Here is a 19,552-nt window from a genome sequence, read left to right on the forward strand (position 1 = left end):
TCAGGTAACCACAGATGCATGACGATATGAGAGGTCAACCAACTGTAGACTTGTGGAAAATGATTGCTGTTTTTTTTTTTTTTTTAAGATTTTACTTATTTATTTGACAGAGATAGAGACAGCCAGCGAGAGAGGGAACACAAGCAGGGGGAGTGGGAGAGGAAGAAGCAGGCTCATAGCAGAGGAGCCTGATGTGGGGCTTGATCCCATAACGCCAGGATCACGCCCTAAGCCGAAGGCAAACGCTTAACCGCTGTGCCACCCAGGCGCCCCTGATTGCTGTTGTTTTAAACCTGTAAATACTGGGGGTAGTTTATGGTATGGTAGAATACATAACCAGTTCAGTCATTTAGCCAGTAAGTGGCAGCATCACACACACATACACACAAAGATATGACCCATGTTGTTTCATCCATACAGTTTGGTAATCGGAAACTAAGAAATACAATTTAACCTGCATTCATAGCTTGCCTCTTCCCTTTAACCATCCAGTAACTGCAGCCTGTCTGAATCCTAGCAAATGCTGATGGTGGTAGAGCAGCACTGGCAGTTGCATAGAGGCTCGTCTTGGGTCTTTCCAGAACAGTCTGCTGAATAAAGATCCCCACTGGAAGATACTTGCCACTGTGGAATGAGTTGATACTAGTCTTTTGTGGTAGAAACCAGGGTCCAGAGGACAAGAGGCTCTGTCAGCGCCAGTCATGTCTGCTCTGGCCAGAAATGCAGCACTGAAGGCCAGAGCCTCTGTGCTACACCTACCACTGCTGGGATGTGCTCCTTTCCCCACTGTTCTTCAAGGAAAGGTAAAAATCTCTTTCTTTTATTCATTCAACAAAGTATCCACTATGTCTTAGACACTGTTCTAGATGCTGAGCATGCCACAGTGAATAAAACCAAGTCCCTTCCCCCCTTGAGCTTGTATTTTAGTGGAGGAGACAAACAATATGCATAGATGGACAATTCCTGAGTGCTTTGAGGAAAAATAAAGCAGGATTAAGGTGAGAGGGACAGGGCATACAATCAGATTTGGATGTCAGGGAAGACTTCTCTAAGGAGATGATACTTGAGAGAAGACCTGAGTTAAGTGAAGGAGGAAGACATGTAGATACTGGATTAGCGATCCAGTGTGGGAACAGTACATTCAGTGCTCCAGAGGCAGCAGCATTCTTTGTCCATCAGAGGCACAGCAAGCAGCTAATGAACTGTTGCCAACTGACAGAGGTGGAGAGGGCCATGACCAAGTCATGCAGAAGCTAATGGGCAACAAACAGTAAGAACTAGATTTTATTCTGTAGGATGTTACCTCGATTGATAACTACTATATACCAGCACACAGTACTAAAGAAATTTGTTGACTGAAAGAGGAGAAAAAAAATTTGTATCAGGAGGCAAACTGTACCCAGTCATGGCAACACAAGACTCATTTATGAAACTATGTAATTCCTGGGTCCACCTGTTTTACCAAAATCTCTGTATATAAAGCCCCAGAACCAGTAGTTTCTAAAAAAGAACCTCTCATCCTTATAATGTATACCTGTGTATGCAAAGGATATATACCAAACTATAATATGTGTCTCAGGCACATTATAGTTCTGAGTAGAAATACATTAAGGAATTTTAACTCTATTTAAGTTCCTAAAATCAGCCCTCTTAAGGACAACTCTCCATCTTTTGTAATTTAGCCTTAGAAAAAGATCAGTCTAGTAGTGAATTGTACACAGGAGTACATTCAGTATTTGTTGGATGGGTGGCAAGTATCTGAAGAGTTTGGCATCAAGTGTGCTGGTCATCCTGTCGTACAGGGGGGCTTTTATCACAGGACTATGGAACTCATGGCATTTTCATTATTGCTGCAGCAGTAGGACAGTTCTAATCTAAATTAAGCACAACTTGCCTAGGTTGCAAAATATTTAAAATCCTTGATTTAAATAGGTGAATTAACAAATGCATAGATCAATGGGATTTCTAGTCCATTACTAGATATTGCATTATGCAGAATTATCCAAACATTTTTTTAAAAAAACCTAATGCTAGAAAACAACTTAGTACACAATTTAAAGAGAAAAAAATTTATTGCAATATAAAATGCACTTATAAAATGTCCACAGAAGGCATGTAATTCTTCACTGCTATATAAATTTACCTGGAATACTTTGATCACCTTCTTGTTATGATGATGTCACCTAAAACATACTGTAAACAATGAGTTATACTCTAGAACAAACGCATCACTGATTTTCAGCAATCTTGGTTTAATAATAATTAGTTTAAGACTATATAATCACATCTATATTCTGGAATGTCCATTTACTTTCCTGTAGTGTAGTAGAATTTAGACTATAATTGCACATGAATGGTACAGAAAAACATTCACCACCAAATTATTTTATATCTTCATGACAGGTTTTACATTCTTTCTGATTGAAAATACAGCTTCAGCTGTATGTGTGTCTGCAACACAGCTCTAGGATTCTCAATGCAGTAATTTATGTATAGATGTGTCTATGTGGGCACCCATGGAACGACTTAGAGTGTATCTTTAGTAAACAAGTGCAACATTACTGCCAATTACTTTGCATGTTTAAATATTATAGTCTGATTATTTGTAAACAAACAAAACCCCACACAAATACTCTTAACTCTAGGAAAAAAAATCCTGTCAACCCATAATTATTCTAATATGCTTTACTTGAACACACATTGAATTTTTGAAAGGTGCATATAGTACCTTAGATAATAAGGTATAAAAATGTGTTTCATATTTTATACTATGAAATGTGCATTTCTAATGTTTTATGCAGCATAAAGTTTAGATCAAGAAATTCTAAATCCTGGATCCCCATAGTTCATTAAAAAAGTCCTCAAAGTTATGGCTCTTGCAGCAGGTTTATCAGATTTAACATGACAAAGTGTTCTATCTCCTTCTCTATTTCAAGTATCCAAAAAAAAAAAAAAAAAAAAAAAAGAGGCTCAAAATTTCTGTAGGTTGTAACTGAAAATGCAAAGCTTTACACAGTTAAATGTGCTTTAAAATAAGATATAAATTGAAACAAGTTTCTTAAGTATTCAATTTGTATTAGGCTGATAAGAACTAGGACTTTAAATGATTTTATTAAATTGGAGTATTTCCTCAAAAATAATAAAGAACACAATTTGCCTACTAATATATGGTTCTGGGGTTCTGGAGAAAAATCAATCCTGATGTTTAAGACTTTTTCAACATTGTTTGACTTTAGTTTCATTTTCTTTTTAATGATGTTAATTTAATATTCAATCTGAACATAAATATTTTAGCCTCAAACTACTTATAATGAAATGACTTACTTCCGAAAAGGAAACTTTAAAGCACTAGAAAGAGAATTTATTAAAGCTGTTTAAATAGGTCTTTCGATGTCATCAGAAATCCTGCAGTATAGAAAATATCTGGTACCTTTAAGGTTTCAGAATAAACTGATCTTCTGAAATTTTAATGCCATTTAAAAAAACCAAAAAAGTCAAATAGAAAAGACTGCTGCAATAAAGCACTGTTTCTGAAAGTTGCAGACATGATCCCATCATCTGAGAGCTAAGCACTGCTTCTCAGAGTCAGCAACTTTTCACCGTTACCTAGGCACACTAAGTTCTCAGCTGAGAAGATAATCTAATCTGGTCCTTAACATATTCATTAAGTAGTATGAATATTTTAAGGTCTTTCTCCCTTCAAGAAAAAAACTTGATGTCTCACTAAAGAGTAGTAAGGAGTGTAGCTTACTTTGAGACAAGAGACTTTCTGGAATTGGCCCAACTGTATAAAATTTTAAGAAGTGTGTGAAAGTATGGAATCATTACTCTGTGAAAACGGTGTGACAAAATTAAACATCACTATGTCGAACCCTTTTCTAGCTTTAACTCAAAAGTAGAAATCATGAGTCTTCTATAACCTTAATTTTAAAAACACACAGAAGTGAAAAGTGCTATTTTTCAAAAAGTACAATTTTTCCCTACTATGTATCAACATGGAATGATTTCAGTTCTCCTGTACTAAAAGCTGGACTTTTAAAAAACTAGTATTGTAATGCTTAATATAATGATTTTAATCAGCAGTGGCTTCACTTTCAGCTGGACCCCTAATAAGTCTTCGAATTCCTCTTTTTCCTGCAGGACCTTTTGGTTTTGCAAAACTTTGCTTATGTGCATGCTGCTTTGGGTGTACTTCTTCATAAAGGAAGTCTGCTGTCAACTCATCCCCATTGTCTATCTCGATCTGTAAGAGATGGAATCAGTAAAGTGTGATCCTATATGAAAAAGACAACATTCAAAACCTAATACAAGCAAGGAGCCAGTTTTCAGGTGTAAGTGCTCACAAATAAATACATAATACCCATTCCAGCAGGAGAGTATCAAGGACCATATGTAAATAGTTTCACTTTCACATTTGTTTTTCGGGGGGGGGGGGTGCATTGCCTGAATACATAAGCAGCAATAATCATTTTCTATTTGGTTCTCCCTTTCTTCTCCTATTTAACTAATGTGTAAGAAGCCACCACTATATTCTCAGGTGGTTCTGCTTTGGTACACTACACATATTCAAGAAACATGTCATTGACCCCTTTGTTACTTGAGTCACTTCAAATCACTCTAGAACAGGGCCAAATTTAGCCCAAATTAAGAGTGTGTTTTACATTTTTAAAGGGTTATAAACATAAAATAATGAACAAGAATATGTAACAAAGACGACATGTGGCCTGGTGAAGCCTAGAATATTTACTATCAGGTCTTCTAGTACAAAAAGTCAGCCAGTCCCTCCTATACCTTATGAACTTAAAAAGCTTGAAGGGTTCAGTATCTAATACACTGGTAGTTTTAGGGACCTGTGTTTTAATGAGTTGAAGGGCTCAAGAATAAACCATATCTTTTCCCATGCCTCATCTGCATGTAAGAAAATAAATTTAATAAAATTGGTCACTTAGCTCCCAAAATTCAAATGTTTATGCCCATTCCCTCCTTTCTTAACGACTAGATTCTCAACCATCCCATGATTCAGTTATAAATGGAGACTGTAGTTCCTTATTAATAGCAAGTGCTGAGGCAATCACAAGTATGTAGCTCTAAGAGCACTGTCTACAGAACTTTCTGCAATATGGAAATGTTCTCTAAATTCTGCACTGTCCAATACAGACAGCAGCCACTAGCCACAAGTAGCTAATGAGCACCTGAAATGTGGCTAGTGCGATTAAGAAACTGAATTTTAAATTTTACTTAATTTTAATTTATATTTCAATTTAAATAGCCCTATGTAGCTTATGGCTACATATTAGAGAGTACAGATCTATAAGGAGACTGGAGTAATGACAGATCATCCTCAAGTACTTAGAGTAGAGGAGACCCTAAGGATTTATGATGAGAACAAGAAAAAATACTTTATACACAATGAACCAATGGAAAAGACAATAAAGATCTAACAAAAACTGAAATTTTAAAAGAGATATGCAATTTTACCTTTCTAATGACATCCATTTGTAGTTGTCTTTCTACAATTTCTAGCAGAGGGCTCTTGCAGCTAGAATACAGCATCCGTTCTCTTATACTGCATGTGTATCCAGGCATTGAATAAATAAAAACTGTAAGTTAAAATAATAAATACAATTAGCAATATATCAATTAAAGTAGATACTAAGCCTCACAGAACTGTAACTAAGTCCTCTGGGCAAGAAGTGAGAATACAGTGGTAAAATATCAATAAGCCAACTGAAAGTAATATGTTAAAACAATATATTATATACCTATGGACTCCAAATAGTCCCCTTCATGGGAATGTTTATACAGGAAGAAATGGTAACGTGCTGAATCCTTGGGAATCCTCTTTGGCAAATCTTTTAGTTCTGTATTTGTTGTGCTGGCCAAAATTATAATTTCATTTTTTATATCTATTTCCTGTCAGTAAGAAATACATTCATTAAAACAGATACACAGCAATTTAAAATTTATAATAAAATAAACTAGAAGACAAAAAAAACTAGGAGCAAGGAGAAACTTAGTCTGACTTTTCACAATGAACATATATTGTCTCATAGTTTTAAGAAAATGAATTAAAAAAATCAGGAAACAAAACGATTTTAAATCTATTAAAAATGAACTTTGTATGAGCCATGAGCAAAAAACAGCAGCCATTTGAGAATAATCATATGTCTCTTACCAATTGCACATAGTTGAGCTGTCTGTTACTTAATTGTTCCAAAGCCTGAAAAGCTTCTCGAGAAATAGGAAATGCTACTCCTTGTAGTGTTTGATGCTTAGTGTCCACACCCACGTCAGTTTGTACCTAAGTATGACAGATTTAATTTACTGAAGTTTTAGCATTTAGCAGTGTCTTACAGCAAAGATAAGAAAACCCAATCTCTATCAAGTGTCATTCCACCCTTGCCCATTTTAATATAACTAAAATTAACACTTAAAATACTATGATCTTAAAAAGCAAGTAATTTTTCTCATTTGTTCATGTTCTGCTAGCATTCTGTCAACATGCAGAGTGCATGACGTATCTTTATGAAATGTTGGGAGTGAACATTTGAGTGAGTATGCAGTGTTAGTGGGGCTTTGGGGGGAGGTTGTTTATATGTTTGGTTTGGCACATTTGCAATGAACTATATAAGTTCTTTCAAGTGTCCTCAGATTACTCCTTTAATTACAAAATTTTACTTGATAAAATTTATGAACAGTGTGATATATATACAATATGTATCAAACTTTACTTTGTTCTGTTAGACATAAAATGCAACACAAACACCATGCATTGAATTGAAAGGAGTATGGACAGTATACAAAGACACAACACAGCTCAACAAATTATACTACTGCAGAAGTTCCAGACTTTGAGCTTTCACTACTAAGAAAGTGGGTGTGCAAATACTAGAGGAGAATACTTAAGAAAGCTTTCAATGCACGTGTTTTAAGACTTTTATACTCAAATGATAGCTAGTATAGGGTCTCATTTGCAGTGTTGCAACAGAAAGTCAAATAGAAATTTTTACTTAAAAAAAAAAACGAATGGAGATTCTACAGCATAAATGATATTGGATAATGAAAACATCATAGAACATATGCAAATGCATACCCCAATACGATCCTCTGGGTTCTGATTGCAAGGAATAAAACAAACTATCAAACTTGTAAAAAAAAAAAATCACATAAAAATCTTTACTCAAATAACTTGAGTTAAAATAACATAAAGATAGATCCTTGCTATCAGGTTAATATTAAATAATATTCAATCACTTTCCAGACTGATTCCTATTAGTCGGTTACTCAGACTAGTGAACAGTGGATTCTGCTACTTGTTCTTTCCTATAAAATCCCAGTAAAAATACTGTAGTTATCTAACTTGTAATTAGAACAGCTGCAGTAAACACATTAGAAATATGATAAACTATAATATGGATGAAATTTATTGACTCTAATATAACTGAGCTAAACAAATACTCAAAAAACCATCTCCCGTATGTACATATGTATCCACGTAGTGTTCACAGAAGTTAATTTATAGAGCTTCTAGAAATACTAAATATGTTACAGCATTTACATTTTACTCTCTTTAGTTACCAAACAAAATAATGTAATAAAACAATAAACTGAAACAAAACAGACCTCCTTCGGCAACCCCATTAGATAGAATTCTTTGCCCTAAATAGGCAACACACATTTTTCCCATTTATTTAATATTCAAAGTACAAAGTTAAAAAAAAGTTGTACCTCCAACAGGAAGATTTACTATTTTGTCACATACATTACAAATATAGGAGGAAGCTACTTATGAAGTTGATACAAATTTTAATTACTTTTAACTTTTTGCCTGAAAGTACACTGAGCACATAGTCCTTGCTCTAAACTATACAGAGTAAATGCAAGCTACCTAATTTACTTATTCTCTAGTTACCTCTACATCTATTGATTCAAAATATTTTTTCAAACACTTAAAACCTTGCAAGAGTATCAAAACTGTAATTTACCTCATTAATTTTAATCTGCCGTAATTCTTCCTCAGCCGCAGTCAATGGGGCAGGAGAAGATTGTGACACCAAGTATTTTTTATACCCATGTAATGATACATCTTCCTGTAAACACAGAAATGGATTGTTACTAGTTATTCCCTAGAAAACCTCCATGAAGTCACTTCAGGAAAAACAAAATTATTAATTTAACAGAAAATATTCTGATTGAAAAATAGTATCAAGAATTTTACTATTTCTTATTTTTCAAAAATCCTCTATAATATAGGTTTCAAAAAATTTTAATGGGAAGTATTTACTCCTCATTTCCTAAAGTTTTCCTAAAATTACTAAATGGGTGTGACTGTGATGGTAGTGATGCCAGTCACATGATGAACTTGGTCATGTTCAAGTCTACAGGACAATTATAATTAACTTTCTGGAGAAGTCTGCCCCATAATTATTCAATAATCAACACATTCACATTCTGAATTCTCTATTATAATGATTTATATAATTTCTCTATAGTTATTCATAGAAAATGAATAATAAAATGAACTAAATGAAAATGAACTGTAGCTCTTATTTAAAATAAAATATTCCAAAGAGGTCTACTTTTTCATCAAAACTTTGTGATTTGAAAGAATGAGAACAGAAAGAATTGAGAAACCAGGCCACCTCATAATTAACGGTGAACAAGCAAAATATTCCCATCCAGTCTTGCTGTCCTTACCATATAAATTTTATAACAAATTCTTAATCATAATTTAACTAATTAAATGTCCAAAATATCTAAAAATTACCATCTCTTTCAAGTAGTCTCTCATTTTTCTGAGCCTGTTTCCCTATCCTTAAAGTGAAAAGACTGAACTAAATGAGGGTTTAAACTAGATGATCTCTCAGGTATAATGTAGTTTCTAAAAACTAACAAAGGATATTCCAACATATTTTAAAAGGGTAAGTACATGTTTCAGTTAACTTGCTTATCATATGAAATAGAATAATATTTTCTATTATGTTTACAGATTCATTAGTCTGATTTCATATCAATTACCCATTACCCAGGAGTTCTTAGACTGGTTTAACTGCAACATGTGGAATCCACATACATAAAAATACAAGTTTTCTACCTTTACTGTTCCAAATACTTCATCTTTAATGTGGCCACCTCCAAACTCCTTTTTCAGAGTTGCTCTTGTTGCTGCATACAACATTTTTTGACGAACCTAGTAAGTTGTGAAAGTTTACTTAGTTTATAGATGAAAACTATCATTACAAAAGAAAGTGTTTTCTGAATGTATTAAAGTCTTCAAGCATATTAAACATAAACTGTGATAAAGCTGAAGTCCATGGGCTATACTAGGCTTAAGTATATGTGCACAAATAGCCATCATAACACTTCATCTATTAAGATAGATTTCAATATATGTCATATTTTACAAAAAGTGGGAAACTAAATTTTAAAAAATTTTAACTTGTCAAAGTATACAATGAGTTCAAAAATTAAAAAAAAAAGAGACTACTTAAAATACTACTTTAAGATATGAGGAAGAAAACATCACTTGAAATGAAGTAACCCGGATACTGATATTTTACTCAAAGCAAATCTAGATCAGATGTTACTAATTAAACTGTTTAAGAATCAAATGTTCATGGCATACCTATGGCATATACCATTCTATGAGGAATACAAAGATGAAAACAACTACAATATAAACTATTATTAAAGAATCTAATAACAACTGTTGAAAACTACTAAAGGTAACCGCCAACCAAGAGAAATAGTTTTATAATACTGCATCATCAAATCCAGCAGTCTGAACCAGTTGGCTAACTAACTTTCCTAATATTTGTGTGTATGCCTATCATTTGAATGGTAGCTATTCAGAAAATTTACTATAACATTCAATTAGGTCTCAGAATTATTCAAAGTATTACTCTCAGAGCATAGTCATTTATATATAATTGCCAAAGATATTTAAATTTAAAATCAGTAATTCTGTTGATTTCAATGGCAAGATTTCTGAATCTAAGTACATTACTCCCGATTCGACATTACCAATATAAAGATTTTCTTCATGATCATTCCCTTCTATGGGAAATAACAATTGCTTCTTAACTTCCTCTTGGCCTAGGAATATTTCAGAAAAAAAATTTTCTAGCATTTAAGTTAAACAAATTACAAAAAAATTACTTACATGAGAATGATCTGGAGACCAGGCAATGAATATCCATTCATATCCCTGGGCATTCTGAGAATCTAACCTGAATAATATATAGCATGGTTGTTTGTCCTCCAGTAGGGGTAAAACAAAGGAATCATAATCCTTATCCCAGGAATCTGAAGGCTGACTACATGATCCAATCACAAGTTTCTCTGAAGAACAATTTTTAAAAGACACATGAATTGTTTTAAATACCAAATGATAATGAAGAAAAGAATAAACTAATAATACAGTCATCTCCTATTACTATTATTCACATCAAGATGTGAAAAGGCGGGGTGCCTGGGTGGCTCAGTCAGTCAAGCGTCTGCCTTGGGCTCACGTTGTGATCCCAGGGTCCTAGGCACAACATCAGGCTCCCCGCTCAGCGGAGAGTCTGCTTCTCCCTCTGCCCCTCCCTCCCACTTGTGTTCTCTCTCAAATAAATAAATAAATAAATAAAACCTTTAAAAAAAAAAAACAGATATGAAGACTTTATGACTAGCACGGTTAATTTAAAAAACACAAGAAAGGAACACATGGATATAATTTTATTTATATTTAAAAATAAATAGTTGAGCTGGATGATTGAAGAATGGGTGATTATAGTCTATTTCCAAAATGTTTACGCTATAAGTAATCAACAAAATCTGTATTAAGTAAGTGTATTATTGTTCAAAGGTAGAATTTCTGATACATTGAATTGTGCAATAAGAAATATTAAATAAAACCAGGTTTAGCACTTACTTGGCCATAATGCTCCAAATTAAAAATTTTGTCCAGAAGCATACATTGGTGCAGTCATTTAGCAGAATCAAGTAAAACTGTGAATGTTCTCTGCATAGAAAACTCTCTTACACATACGTTCACTGCACTATATAAGAACAGTGGAAGCTGCAAGTAGCCTAAGTGTTCATCAATAAGAGAATGATCACATAGTATGTGGCCTAGTTATATGATGAATTCATATTTAAAAATAGTGAGCTACCAAAACTAATTACAAAAATAATGTTTACAGAAAAAATGATGCAGAATAAGACATCAGTTTACATGAACTTAAAAGCTCAAAACAGCACTATAAGCTATCTAGGGATATATATAAAAACTGCAGAAATATAGAAACTCCTAATATAGTTGTCTCAGGAAAAGGTCAGGAAGTAAAAACTGTTTAAAGGGGATGCCCTTATATCACAAAAACTATTAAGTTTGAAAAAAGCTGAAGCACATGTAAAACATTAGCGGTTATTAAGAGAAGATGGAAGTATTTGTTATATTATTTATTCTTTGTAATTTCCTTATTTAAAAATTTTTCTTAAAACAAAAAGTAAGATCAGAAAATAATGATTTAGGAAAGAGTGTCATTTTCCTTCTGCAGTGATCCCTGTTAGACAAACTTTTCCATTTTAGTTACTTAACTGGTCAGAAGTGATGACCTTTAAAATTTAGCTCAATATTCCTAAAATACGCTGCTTTACAGTATATGTTTATTCCTATTAAGTGTGGTAATATATATTTACAACAACTGCATATTTTTCAAACCACTCTGGTATTTTTAATATATAAGTAGAAAATGGGAAGCAAATTAAATTTACTTCCAGTTTATAAAAAAACAAGTTATTTTTCCAAAGCAAAATACTTCCAGTTATTTAGGAAATTAGACCAATGGAATATTTTCACATATTCATTTGTGAGAATATTAATCATCCAAATTTAAACATCGCCAAATTAAAAGATTCTCCCACCCAGTCAGTTTCCCTGCTACAAAATTATTTCGAAAGGATCAATTTATAGTTTGTTACATTCTTAGAACTTTGTCCCAAAACAAGAAAGGGGGAATCATTTCTTCAGCACAGACTGCAATCAAGTGGAGAAAATGGGGAGTTTGAAATCCTTTGTTTCTACTTCAAAACTAACTTTACTAACAATTCTCAAGTACTTTTGGGTGGGAGGGGTGGAGAATCACCAGTTTACTGATTTCCATTCCAGAGCTGGAAGCACTGACATTAGAAATGGGTTGTGGTACAGAAACTGAGACACAAAAAGTAAAAGAGGAAGATGTCACACCAAAAAAACATCTTTCTGTTTCCCTGATAGTCAACTACAGAATTCAGAGGGTAGGCAGCGGCCAATGGGACATGACCATATGTACAGGATCCACGTTACCTAAAGGCAAGTTTTGGACTTGCTTCACATTAATTAATAGTTCCAATCACTGACAATGACTTAGAAATTTAAAAATATAACACTCAATAATCTAAGGACAAACAATATTTAAAAATGTATAACTAACCATTTTCAATAGATATTTTTAGAAGTCTGTATTTTCCATTTCTTGCTCTGGCAAAGATATCTTTAACATCTTCACTTGCTGTGGAAAAAGATAAAGACAAGTAAACCCATTTTTTATACTTGTGTGTTAATACTTTCAAATACTAATAAAATAAGGAGAAAGGATTTATTATGAAGAAAAAATCTTGAGTATGTAGCATCCCCTTACTATCAGTAATTTAAACTATAAAACTTAAAGGTATAACAAAGTGGACACTATATACAGCTAAGAAATATTAATATAGCTTAAAAGTATATTAATACTAATTCTAATCTGCTTTAGCTAGATAATTCCAAAGCAGAAATAACCCTGGGGGTGAAAATATTAAAGTTATTCACATCCAATAATGAACAAATAATGATTTTAAAAAACACCTCTATTGCTTGGTTGAAAATTGTTGAAAAACTTTCATTCTCTTCCAGTCCAATTTCAATTATAATTTTCAATTATAATAAAGATTCATTTTTATATTTTCACACTAAAAACAACAATAAATATCAGATATCCTATCCCGATTAAACAAAAAGGAAATAAAATGCGTTCAAGCTTGTACTTCTGGTAATATTTTTCTAACTCGTATTTCTCAAAAAGCTAGAGTTACGTTCACTAAGCAAATATATATGTAATAACCCTCCTGTTTCTATTAAAGCTTCAATTTCATTCTGATTTCATTCTTGGGTTGTATACTGAGAGCAAGAACCACTATTTAACTAGTGATTGCTATGAGGCTCAAACATGAAAATCAATAATTAAATGTCAAACTAATTCGGACAAACAAAACAGTGCTTTTCGGTTTGAGAGTATTTTGCTTTTGTTTGTGTGTGCAGGGAGAGGTGTGGGGTTGTCAAAGACTCATGCGAACAAAACACAAGTCAAAGTTCTTCTGGGAAAAAGATTCGTTGTCTATTAACAGGAAGAGCGTGGGTTTATATTAGCACTCGTTAAGTGATCGCGAGTAACCCCGGGATATATTATTTGATTCTGATGAGGTGAGCGCTTCCAGACTGCCCATTTTCAAACCAGGAAATAATGGAGGTCAGACATAATTGCACATTGAACGGCCTTCACGGGATGATTGAATACAGCCACAAAGACCAGACTTTTCAGTTCCCTGGGGAGTACCTAAGAAAAAGATCATAACATCCCATACTCAGGATTTGTCAGAACATAAATTCATGTTTCCATTTTGGAAAAAAACGCGGAAGAGTTTGGGAAACACCTTTACTGGGAATTAAAAAGATTCCAGTATCTTTCGTTTTATAATCAAAATCTTGTAACAATCTCCTTTGCACAGTAAAAGGAAAATTCGCCCGTCTCTCTACAGCAAGAGGAGCCCCAGTCGCCTCCACTGTTTCAGGTCTCCCCTACCGGATAAAAAGGGGGAAAGTCGGGATACCGTCAGCGGCGGTGGAAGGCACGCCCCCTTCACCCAGGCCTCTTCGGAAACCAATTTCCTTCGCTTCTGCGAATTTCGGGTCAGTCTGTAACGTGGCGGCGGCCGAGCCGGGCTGGGAGGGATGCAGGCCGGGAGCGCCCGGGACCAGAAAGCTCGGAGAGCGCAGAGGCCGGGCCTGCAACGCGAGACCGGCTCCCTTCCTCCGGGCCCGACTCCAGCACTGCTAGTCCCGCAGCCCGCCCGGCTCTCCCGGGGCCTCCCGGGAGCCCCTTCCCCACGCGCCGCTCACGGCGCCGTTACCTTGGATGCCGGTCTGATGGGACATGGCGGCGGCCGCGGGCTCCCGGCTCCGGCGCTAAGTGCTGAGAGCGGCCTCGGCCGGCGCCTCCAGGAAGTGGCAGCTTCTCCGCCGGCCTCCACGCGTCATCGGCCTGCGACCCGCGGCCGCCCCGCCCAGCTAGGCCGACTGCGTCCTCGCGCGCCCCTGTCGCCCTCCCCCCGCCCCCCCCCCGCCCCGCCGCCTCAGCCACCCACTCCCCCGAGCTCATCACCCCCACGGCTGAGAATCCGCTCGCCCGGCGCTTTCCTCCAGCTCTCTGCCGGGGGTCACTGCCCTGGCACTTGCCGCCGCTGCTCCGCCCCCACCACCGTGAAACTCCGCGGAACCCGCAGGATGGCTTTGTCCTTTGCTGTCTGCTCCCCAGCGACCCTGCCGATATCGCCATTCGCTGGTTCAGCAAAAAAGATGCTCAAAAATGGAAATGACCGTATTACTGAACATGTATTTTCAATTTTAAAAAGATGTGCGGAGTATCTTTCTTCGTTCGCGCTTCCGGTAATCTATACAATGTGACTCCCTGCCGGGTTTTTTTAAATGAGGATTAATGTATACGTGGTCTCCCATCAAAATCTCCCACACTTTTAAATTAAGTTAATCTCATACTAACTTCTTTTTTCAGTTGGGTTCATTTAGAGACCAAGTTTTCCTTTCTCTTCATTCCAAAAAGAGGCCTTAAAAGTGAGATTAGCTGACTTGAATACTCCTTTGCGGTCACTTTCATCATTGCAAACTACGATTACCCCTCTGCTTTAGGTTGGCCGTTTATTCCTGAATTAAGTAATTATTCAGGATTCATTTGGATAAATCTGTAAGATAACAGCAGATATTATTACAAACTCTTTTCCGGGGCGCCTGGGGTGGCTCAGTTGGTTGAGCGACTGCCTTCAGTCATGATCCCAGCATCTGGGGATCAAGCCCCCCATGGGGATTCCTGCTCAGCGGTGAGTCGGCTTCTCCCTCTCCTGTTCCCCTGTTTGTGCTTTCTCTCTCTCTCTCTGTCCAATAAATAAATAAAATCTTTTTAAAGAAATTCTTTTCCATTTTCTGCCGTTAACATGTATTTTCCTTCTCAAAGGTAATTTTAATACTTTTTTTATTTTAATACTTTTGTACTACTTTTCTACCACTTGTAGATTATAGTTCCCTGGGTAGAAAACTGGGTCTTTTGTTTATAGGGCCTTGAACTGATAAATATACAAAATTACAATCTCCTTATCAACAAATACTTTCTTCAGCCAATAATATAAAAATGCAAGTTAATAAAATCACTCTTCAAATACAATGTATTTTTAACTAGTCATTAACTATCAGTTGCAATTAGTTTTCTCTGCCAGGATGACAGCAAAGAAGGTTGCTATGTTCTGTTTCTTGTTATCTAAACTTTGTTTCTCAAACAGATCCTCATATTATGGAATAAGCAAAATTTAGTCTGAGTTTTGTAACTTGTTTGGATTTAAGAAATGTAGGGAGAGTTTCATTCTAACCAAATTCTTCATTACACAGCAGTTCTTTCTGATTTTCCAGTTTTGATTGCTTTGTTGAGCAGAGAGAAAATTGCAGAGTTCATCTTCAGTTTTTTGACTGATTCACATCTTGGTGACTAGGGAAAATTGCCTAAGGAAGTTGACACTGCTCAAAAGTACTGATAAGAAAAAATAATTGTCCCATGTTTATGCTTAGAAAAGACCATGGTATAATCAGCTCTAAAGAATAGGAAAGTCTGGTTAAATTGGATAGGACCATCCTGGAATGCACCAGAAAGTGCTTATTTTCTGGCAGTACAGTAGTTTGACTTAAAAGCTGCAAAGGCCTTGGACGCACTGTTTTCAAAACAGCAGAGTTTCTTTGAGCAAAACAGGGAATCTGAGAAGGGAAAATATTTGCTAAGCTATAAAAAGCATGGCTAAAATCACTTTTACTGCCCAACAGTGTTTCTACATAGAGTTAAATAATTTCCTCTATTTTACTATTTTTATGTATGTGCAAAGAAAATGGATTTTTAATGCTTTTATAGGATGTTTTATGAAAATATTTCTGGACCATATTGACTATACACTTAAATCTCACTAATTTATTATGTATGATGTTTATTTCAGATTGGGTAAAGTTTGGCATTGTACTAACTTTGGAGAAGTAGTGCGTTGAATATATACAGTGCTACTGCTGCATATATTTTACCTACCCAGGCATGCAGATTGTAGTAGAAACCCTGTTCGTTTGGTTAATCTCTCTTGCTTACATCTTTAATTTGATTGCAGTCATGACTTCTTGCCTTAACTTTTTTTAAATTGTGATCAAATACATGTAACTTAAAACTTATCATCTTAACCATTTTTAAGTGTACAGTTCAGTAGTGTTAAATACATTCACCTTGGGCAACCAATCTCCAGAACTCTTTTTATTTTACAAAATTGAAACTGTGTCCATTAAACAACTCCCTCTTCCAAATCAGCCCCCAGGACCTGGCAAACAACATTCCACGTTCTGTCATTATGATTTTGACTACTCTTAGTACCACATATAAGTGTAATCATACGGTATTTTTCTTTCTTTTTTTTTTTTTTTAAAGATTTTATTTATTTATGTGACAGAGAGATAGCCAGCGAGACAGGGAACACAGCAGGGGAGTGGGAGAGGAAGAAGCAGGCTCCCAGCAGAGGAGCCCAATGTGGGACTCGATTCCGGAATGCGGGGATCATGCCCTGAGCCGAAGGCAGACGCTTAACGACTGCGCCACCCAGGCGCCCCCGGTATTTTTCTTTTTGACTGGCTTATTTCACTTAGCATAATGTCCTCAATTTCTATCGATGTTGTAGCATGTATAATTTCCTTCATTTTTAAGGCTGGATAATTATTCATTGTATGTATATACATACCATATTTTGTTTATCCATTCATCTGTCAGTGGGCATCTGCATTGCTTCTACTCTTTGACTATAATGAATAATACTGCTATGAACATGGGTATACAAACATCTGTTTGAGTCCCTGCTTTCACTTCTTTGGGGGCATATACCAGAAGTGGAATTGCTAGATTATGTGGTAATTCTATTTTAGTATTTTTGAGGAAACTCCATACTATTTTCCCTAATGGTTGCACCACTCTACATTCCCATCAATAATGTACAAGTGCTTCAGTTTCTCCACATCTTTGCCAACAATTGTTATTTTCTGTTTTCACTTGATTTTACAGAGGTCTTCTTAATGGATGTGAGGTGGTATCTCATTGTGGGTTTGATTTACATTTCCAAGATTAGTGACACTGAGCATCTTTTCATATATTTGTTGGCCATTTGTATATCTTCTTTGGAGAAATGTCTAGCCAAGTTCTTTGCCCACTTTAAAATTAGGTTGTTTGTTGTTGAGTTGTAGGAGTACTTTATATATTCTAGATATTGAACCCTTATCAGATATATGATCTGCAAACATTTTCTCCCATTCTGTAGGTTTTGTTTTGTTTTGTTTTAAAGATTTTATTTATTTATTTGACAGAGAGAGAGAGACGGCCAGAGAGAGAGGGAGCACAAAGCATGGGGAGTGGGAGAGGAAGAAGCAGGCTTCCAGCAGAGGAGCCTGATGTGGGGCTCGATCCCAGAATGCCGGGATCACACCCTGAGCCAAAGGCAGACGTTTAACGACTGTGCCACCCAGGTGCCCCCCATTCTGTAGGTTTTGTTTTGTTTTGGTCTGATTTTATTTATTTATTCATGAGTGACAGAGAGAGGCAGAGGGAGAAGGAAGCTCCCTGTGGAGCAGGGACCCTGATACGGGACTTGATCCCATATTCTGGGATCACAACCTGAGCCAAAGGCAGATGCTTAACTGACTGAGCCACCTGGGCACCCCACATTCTGTAGGTTTCTTTTTCATTCTGTTGATTGTGTCCTTTGATGCCCAAAAGTTTAACATTTTGATGTAGTCTTAATACATCTTTTTAAAAAATTTTTGTTGTTTCTCCCTTTAAGTTTAGGATATCTTTGCTTATCTTCTGAATATCATCTAGCTTTTCTTCCCTAAGCTTTTCCTGTCTTATAAATATCATCTACAATTTCTGTAAACACTTTCTCACCTCTTACTCCTTCAATCCATGGTTTCCAAAGTGTGCTGAGTTGCCCCAGACACAGTGACAGTGCCTGGGGGATACTGTAACTTTTTTAGGGCAACACAATAGTGCTTGATGTCTTTCTGACAACACACAAAATATTAGCTTGAGATCAGTTGTTTTTTTTAGGATTTTATTTATTTATTTGTCAGAGAGACAGCAAGAGAGGGAACACAAGCAAGGGGAGTGGGAGAGGGAGAAGCAGGTTTCCCGCTGAGTGGGGAGCCTGATACGGGGCTCGATCCCGGGACCCAGGCTCGATCCCAGGACCTGGGATCATGACCTGAGCAGAAGGCAGTTGCTTAACGACTGAGCCACCCAGGTGCCCCAAGATAGTTCAGTTTTAACATTAGATAGCTCTACATTCCTTTCCATAATGTCGTATCTTTGAAAAGCTGGATTTTCAGTAGTTACTGTGATAAAAAGCAACTAGGGGTTGAAAATCAATGAGGAACAGGAAATGACAGTGGCTGGTGTCAATCTAATTCCAAAGTTTAGGAAGTTGTGTAATGTATATTAGGTGCCTGTATCCCATTAGTAATTGTGATTATTTAAAACTAAAATCAGGGACACCTGGGTGGCTCAGTTAAGTGTCTGCCTTTGGCTCAGATGATGATCCCGAGGTCCTGGGATCCCAGCCCCAGGTAAGGCTCCCCACTCAGCGGGGAGTCTGCTTCTCCCTCTCCCTCTGACCTTCCCCCCCCTCAAATAAATAAATAAAATCTTTAAGAAAAAAAACTAAAATCAAATATTTTTTCTTTTAATTTTTATGTATTACTTTTTCAAATAGCTACTAAGCTGCTAATATGTAAATACTGAGTAAGTTGTTTGGAACTGACTACTTAATAAACTGTTCAGTATTTCTTTTGACCTAGGAACACTACAAAAAAATTAGCGAGGGGGCGCCTGGTGGAGCAGTCCTTAAGCGTCTGCCTTCGGCTCAGGGCGTGACGGGAGCCTGCTTCTTCCTCTCCCACTCCCCCTGCTTGTGTTCCCTCTCCCGCTGGCTGTCTCTCTCTGTCAAATAAATAAATAAAATCTTAAAAAAAAAATTAGTGAGATACAAAAGGCCCCATAAACTAGGAAAGTTTGGGAACTTTCCTTACAACCTTTGCATGTGGCTTTACTCATATCATTTTATTGAAACTATTTTCTTGAATGTGACCAGTGTCGTCCTTCTTAATAGCAAAATCAATTATATTTATTCTCAGATGTTT

General features: G+C 36.1%; 2 protein-coding genes across 2 annotated transcripts in view; one reads left to right on the top strand and one right to left on the bottom strand.

The window, feature by feature from the left end:
* Nucleotides 1-2,053: 2,053 nt before the first annotated feature.
* Nucleotides 2,054-14,316, bottom strand: TWF1 (twinfilin actin binding protein 1). The gene is made up of 9 exons (XM_026502063.4): nt 14,194-14,316; nt 12,459-12,536; nt 10,163-10,341; nt 9,095-9,190; nt 7,986-8,090; nt 6,176-6,301; nt 5,763-5,913; nt 5,479-5,600; nt 2,054-4,243 (listed from the first exon to the last, which is right to left on the bottom strand). The coding sequence occupies exons 1-9, from the start codon at nt 14,216-14,218 to the stop codon at nt 4,073-4,075; spliced, it is 1,053 nt and encodes a 350-aa protein (XP_026357848.1). The 5' UTR covers nt 14,219-14,316; the 3' UTR covers nt 2,054-4,072.
* A 19-nt stretch (nt 14,317-14,335) lies between these two features.
* TMEM117 (transmembrane protein 117) overlaps nt 14,336-19,552 on the top strand; it is a 509,455-nt gene continuing 504,238 nt past the window's right edge. Inside the window, exons 1-2 of the mRNA XM_057303293.1 lie at nt 14,336-14,728; nt 16,803-16,983. The gene's annotated coding sequence lies outside the window, so the exon portion shown is untranslated. The remainder of the gene's footprint in view (nt 14,729-16,802; nt 16,984-19,552) is intronic.

This window comes from Ursus arctos, unplaced genomic scaffold (genome assembly GCF_023065955.2).
Source record: "Ursus arctos isolate Adak ecotype North America unplaced genomic scaffold, UrsArc2.0 scaffold_26, whole genome shotgun sequence".
NCBI lineage: Eukaryota > Metazoa > Chordata > Mammalia > Carnivora > Ursidae > Ursus > Ursus arctos.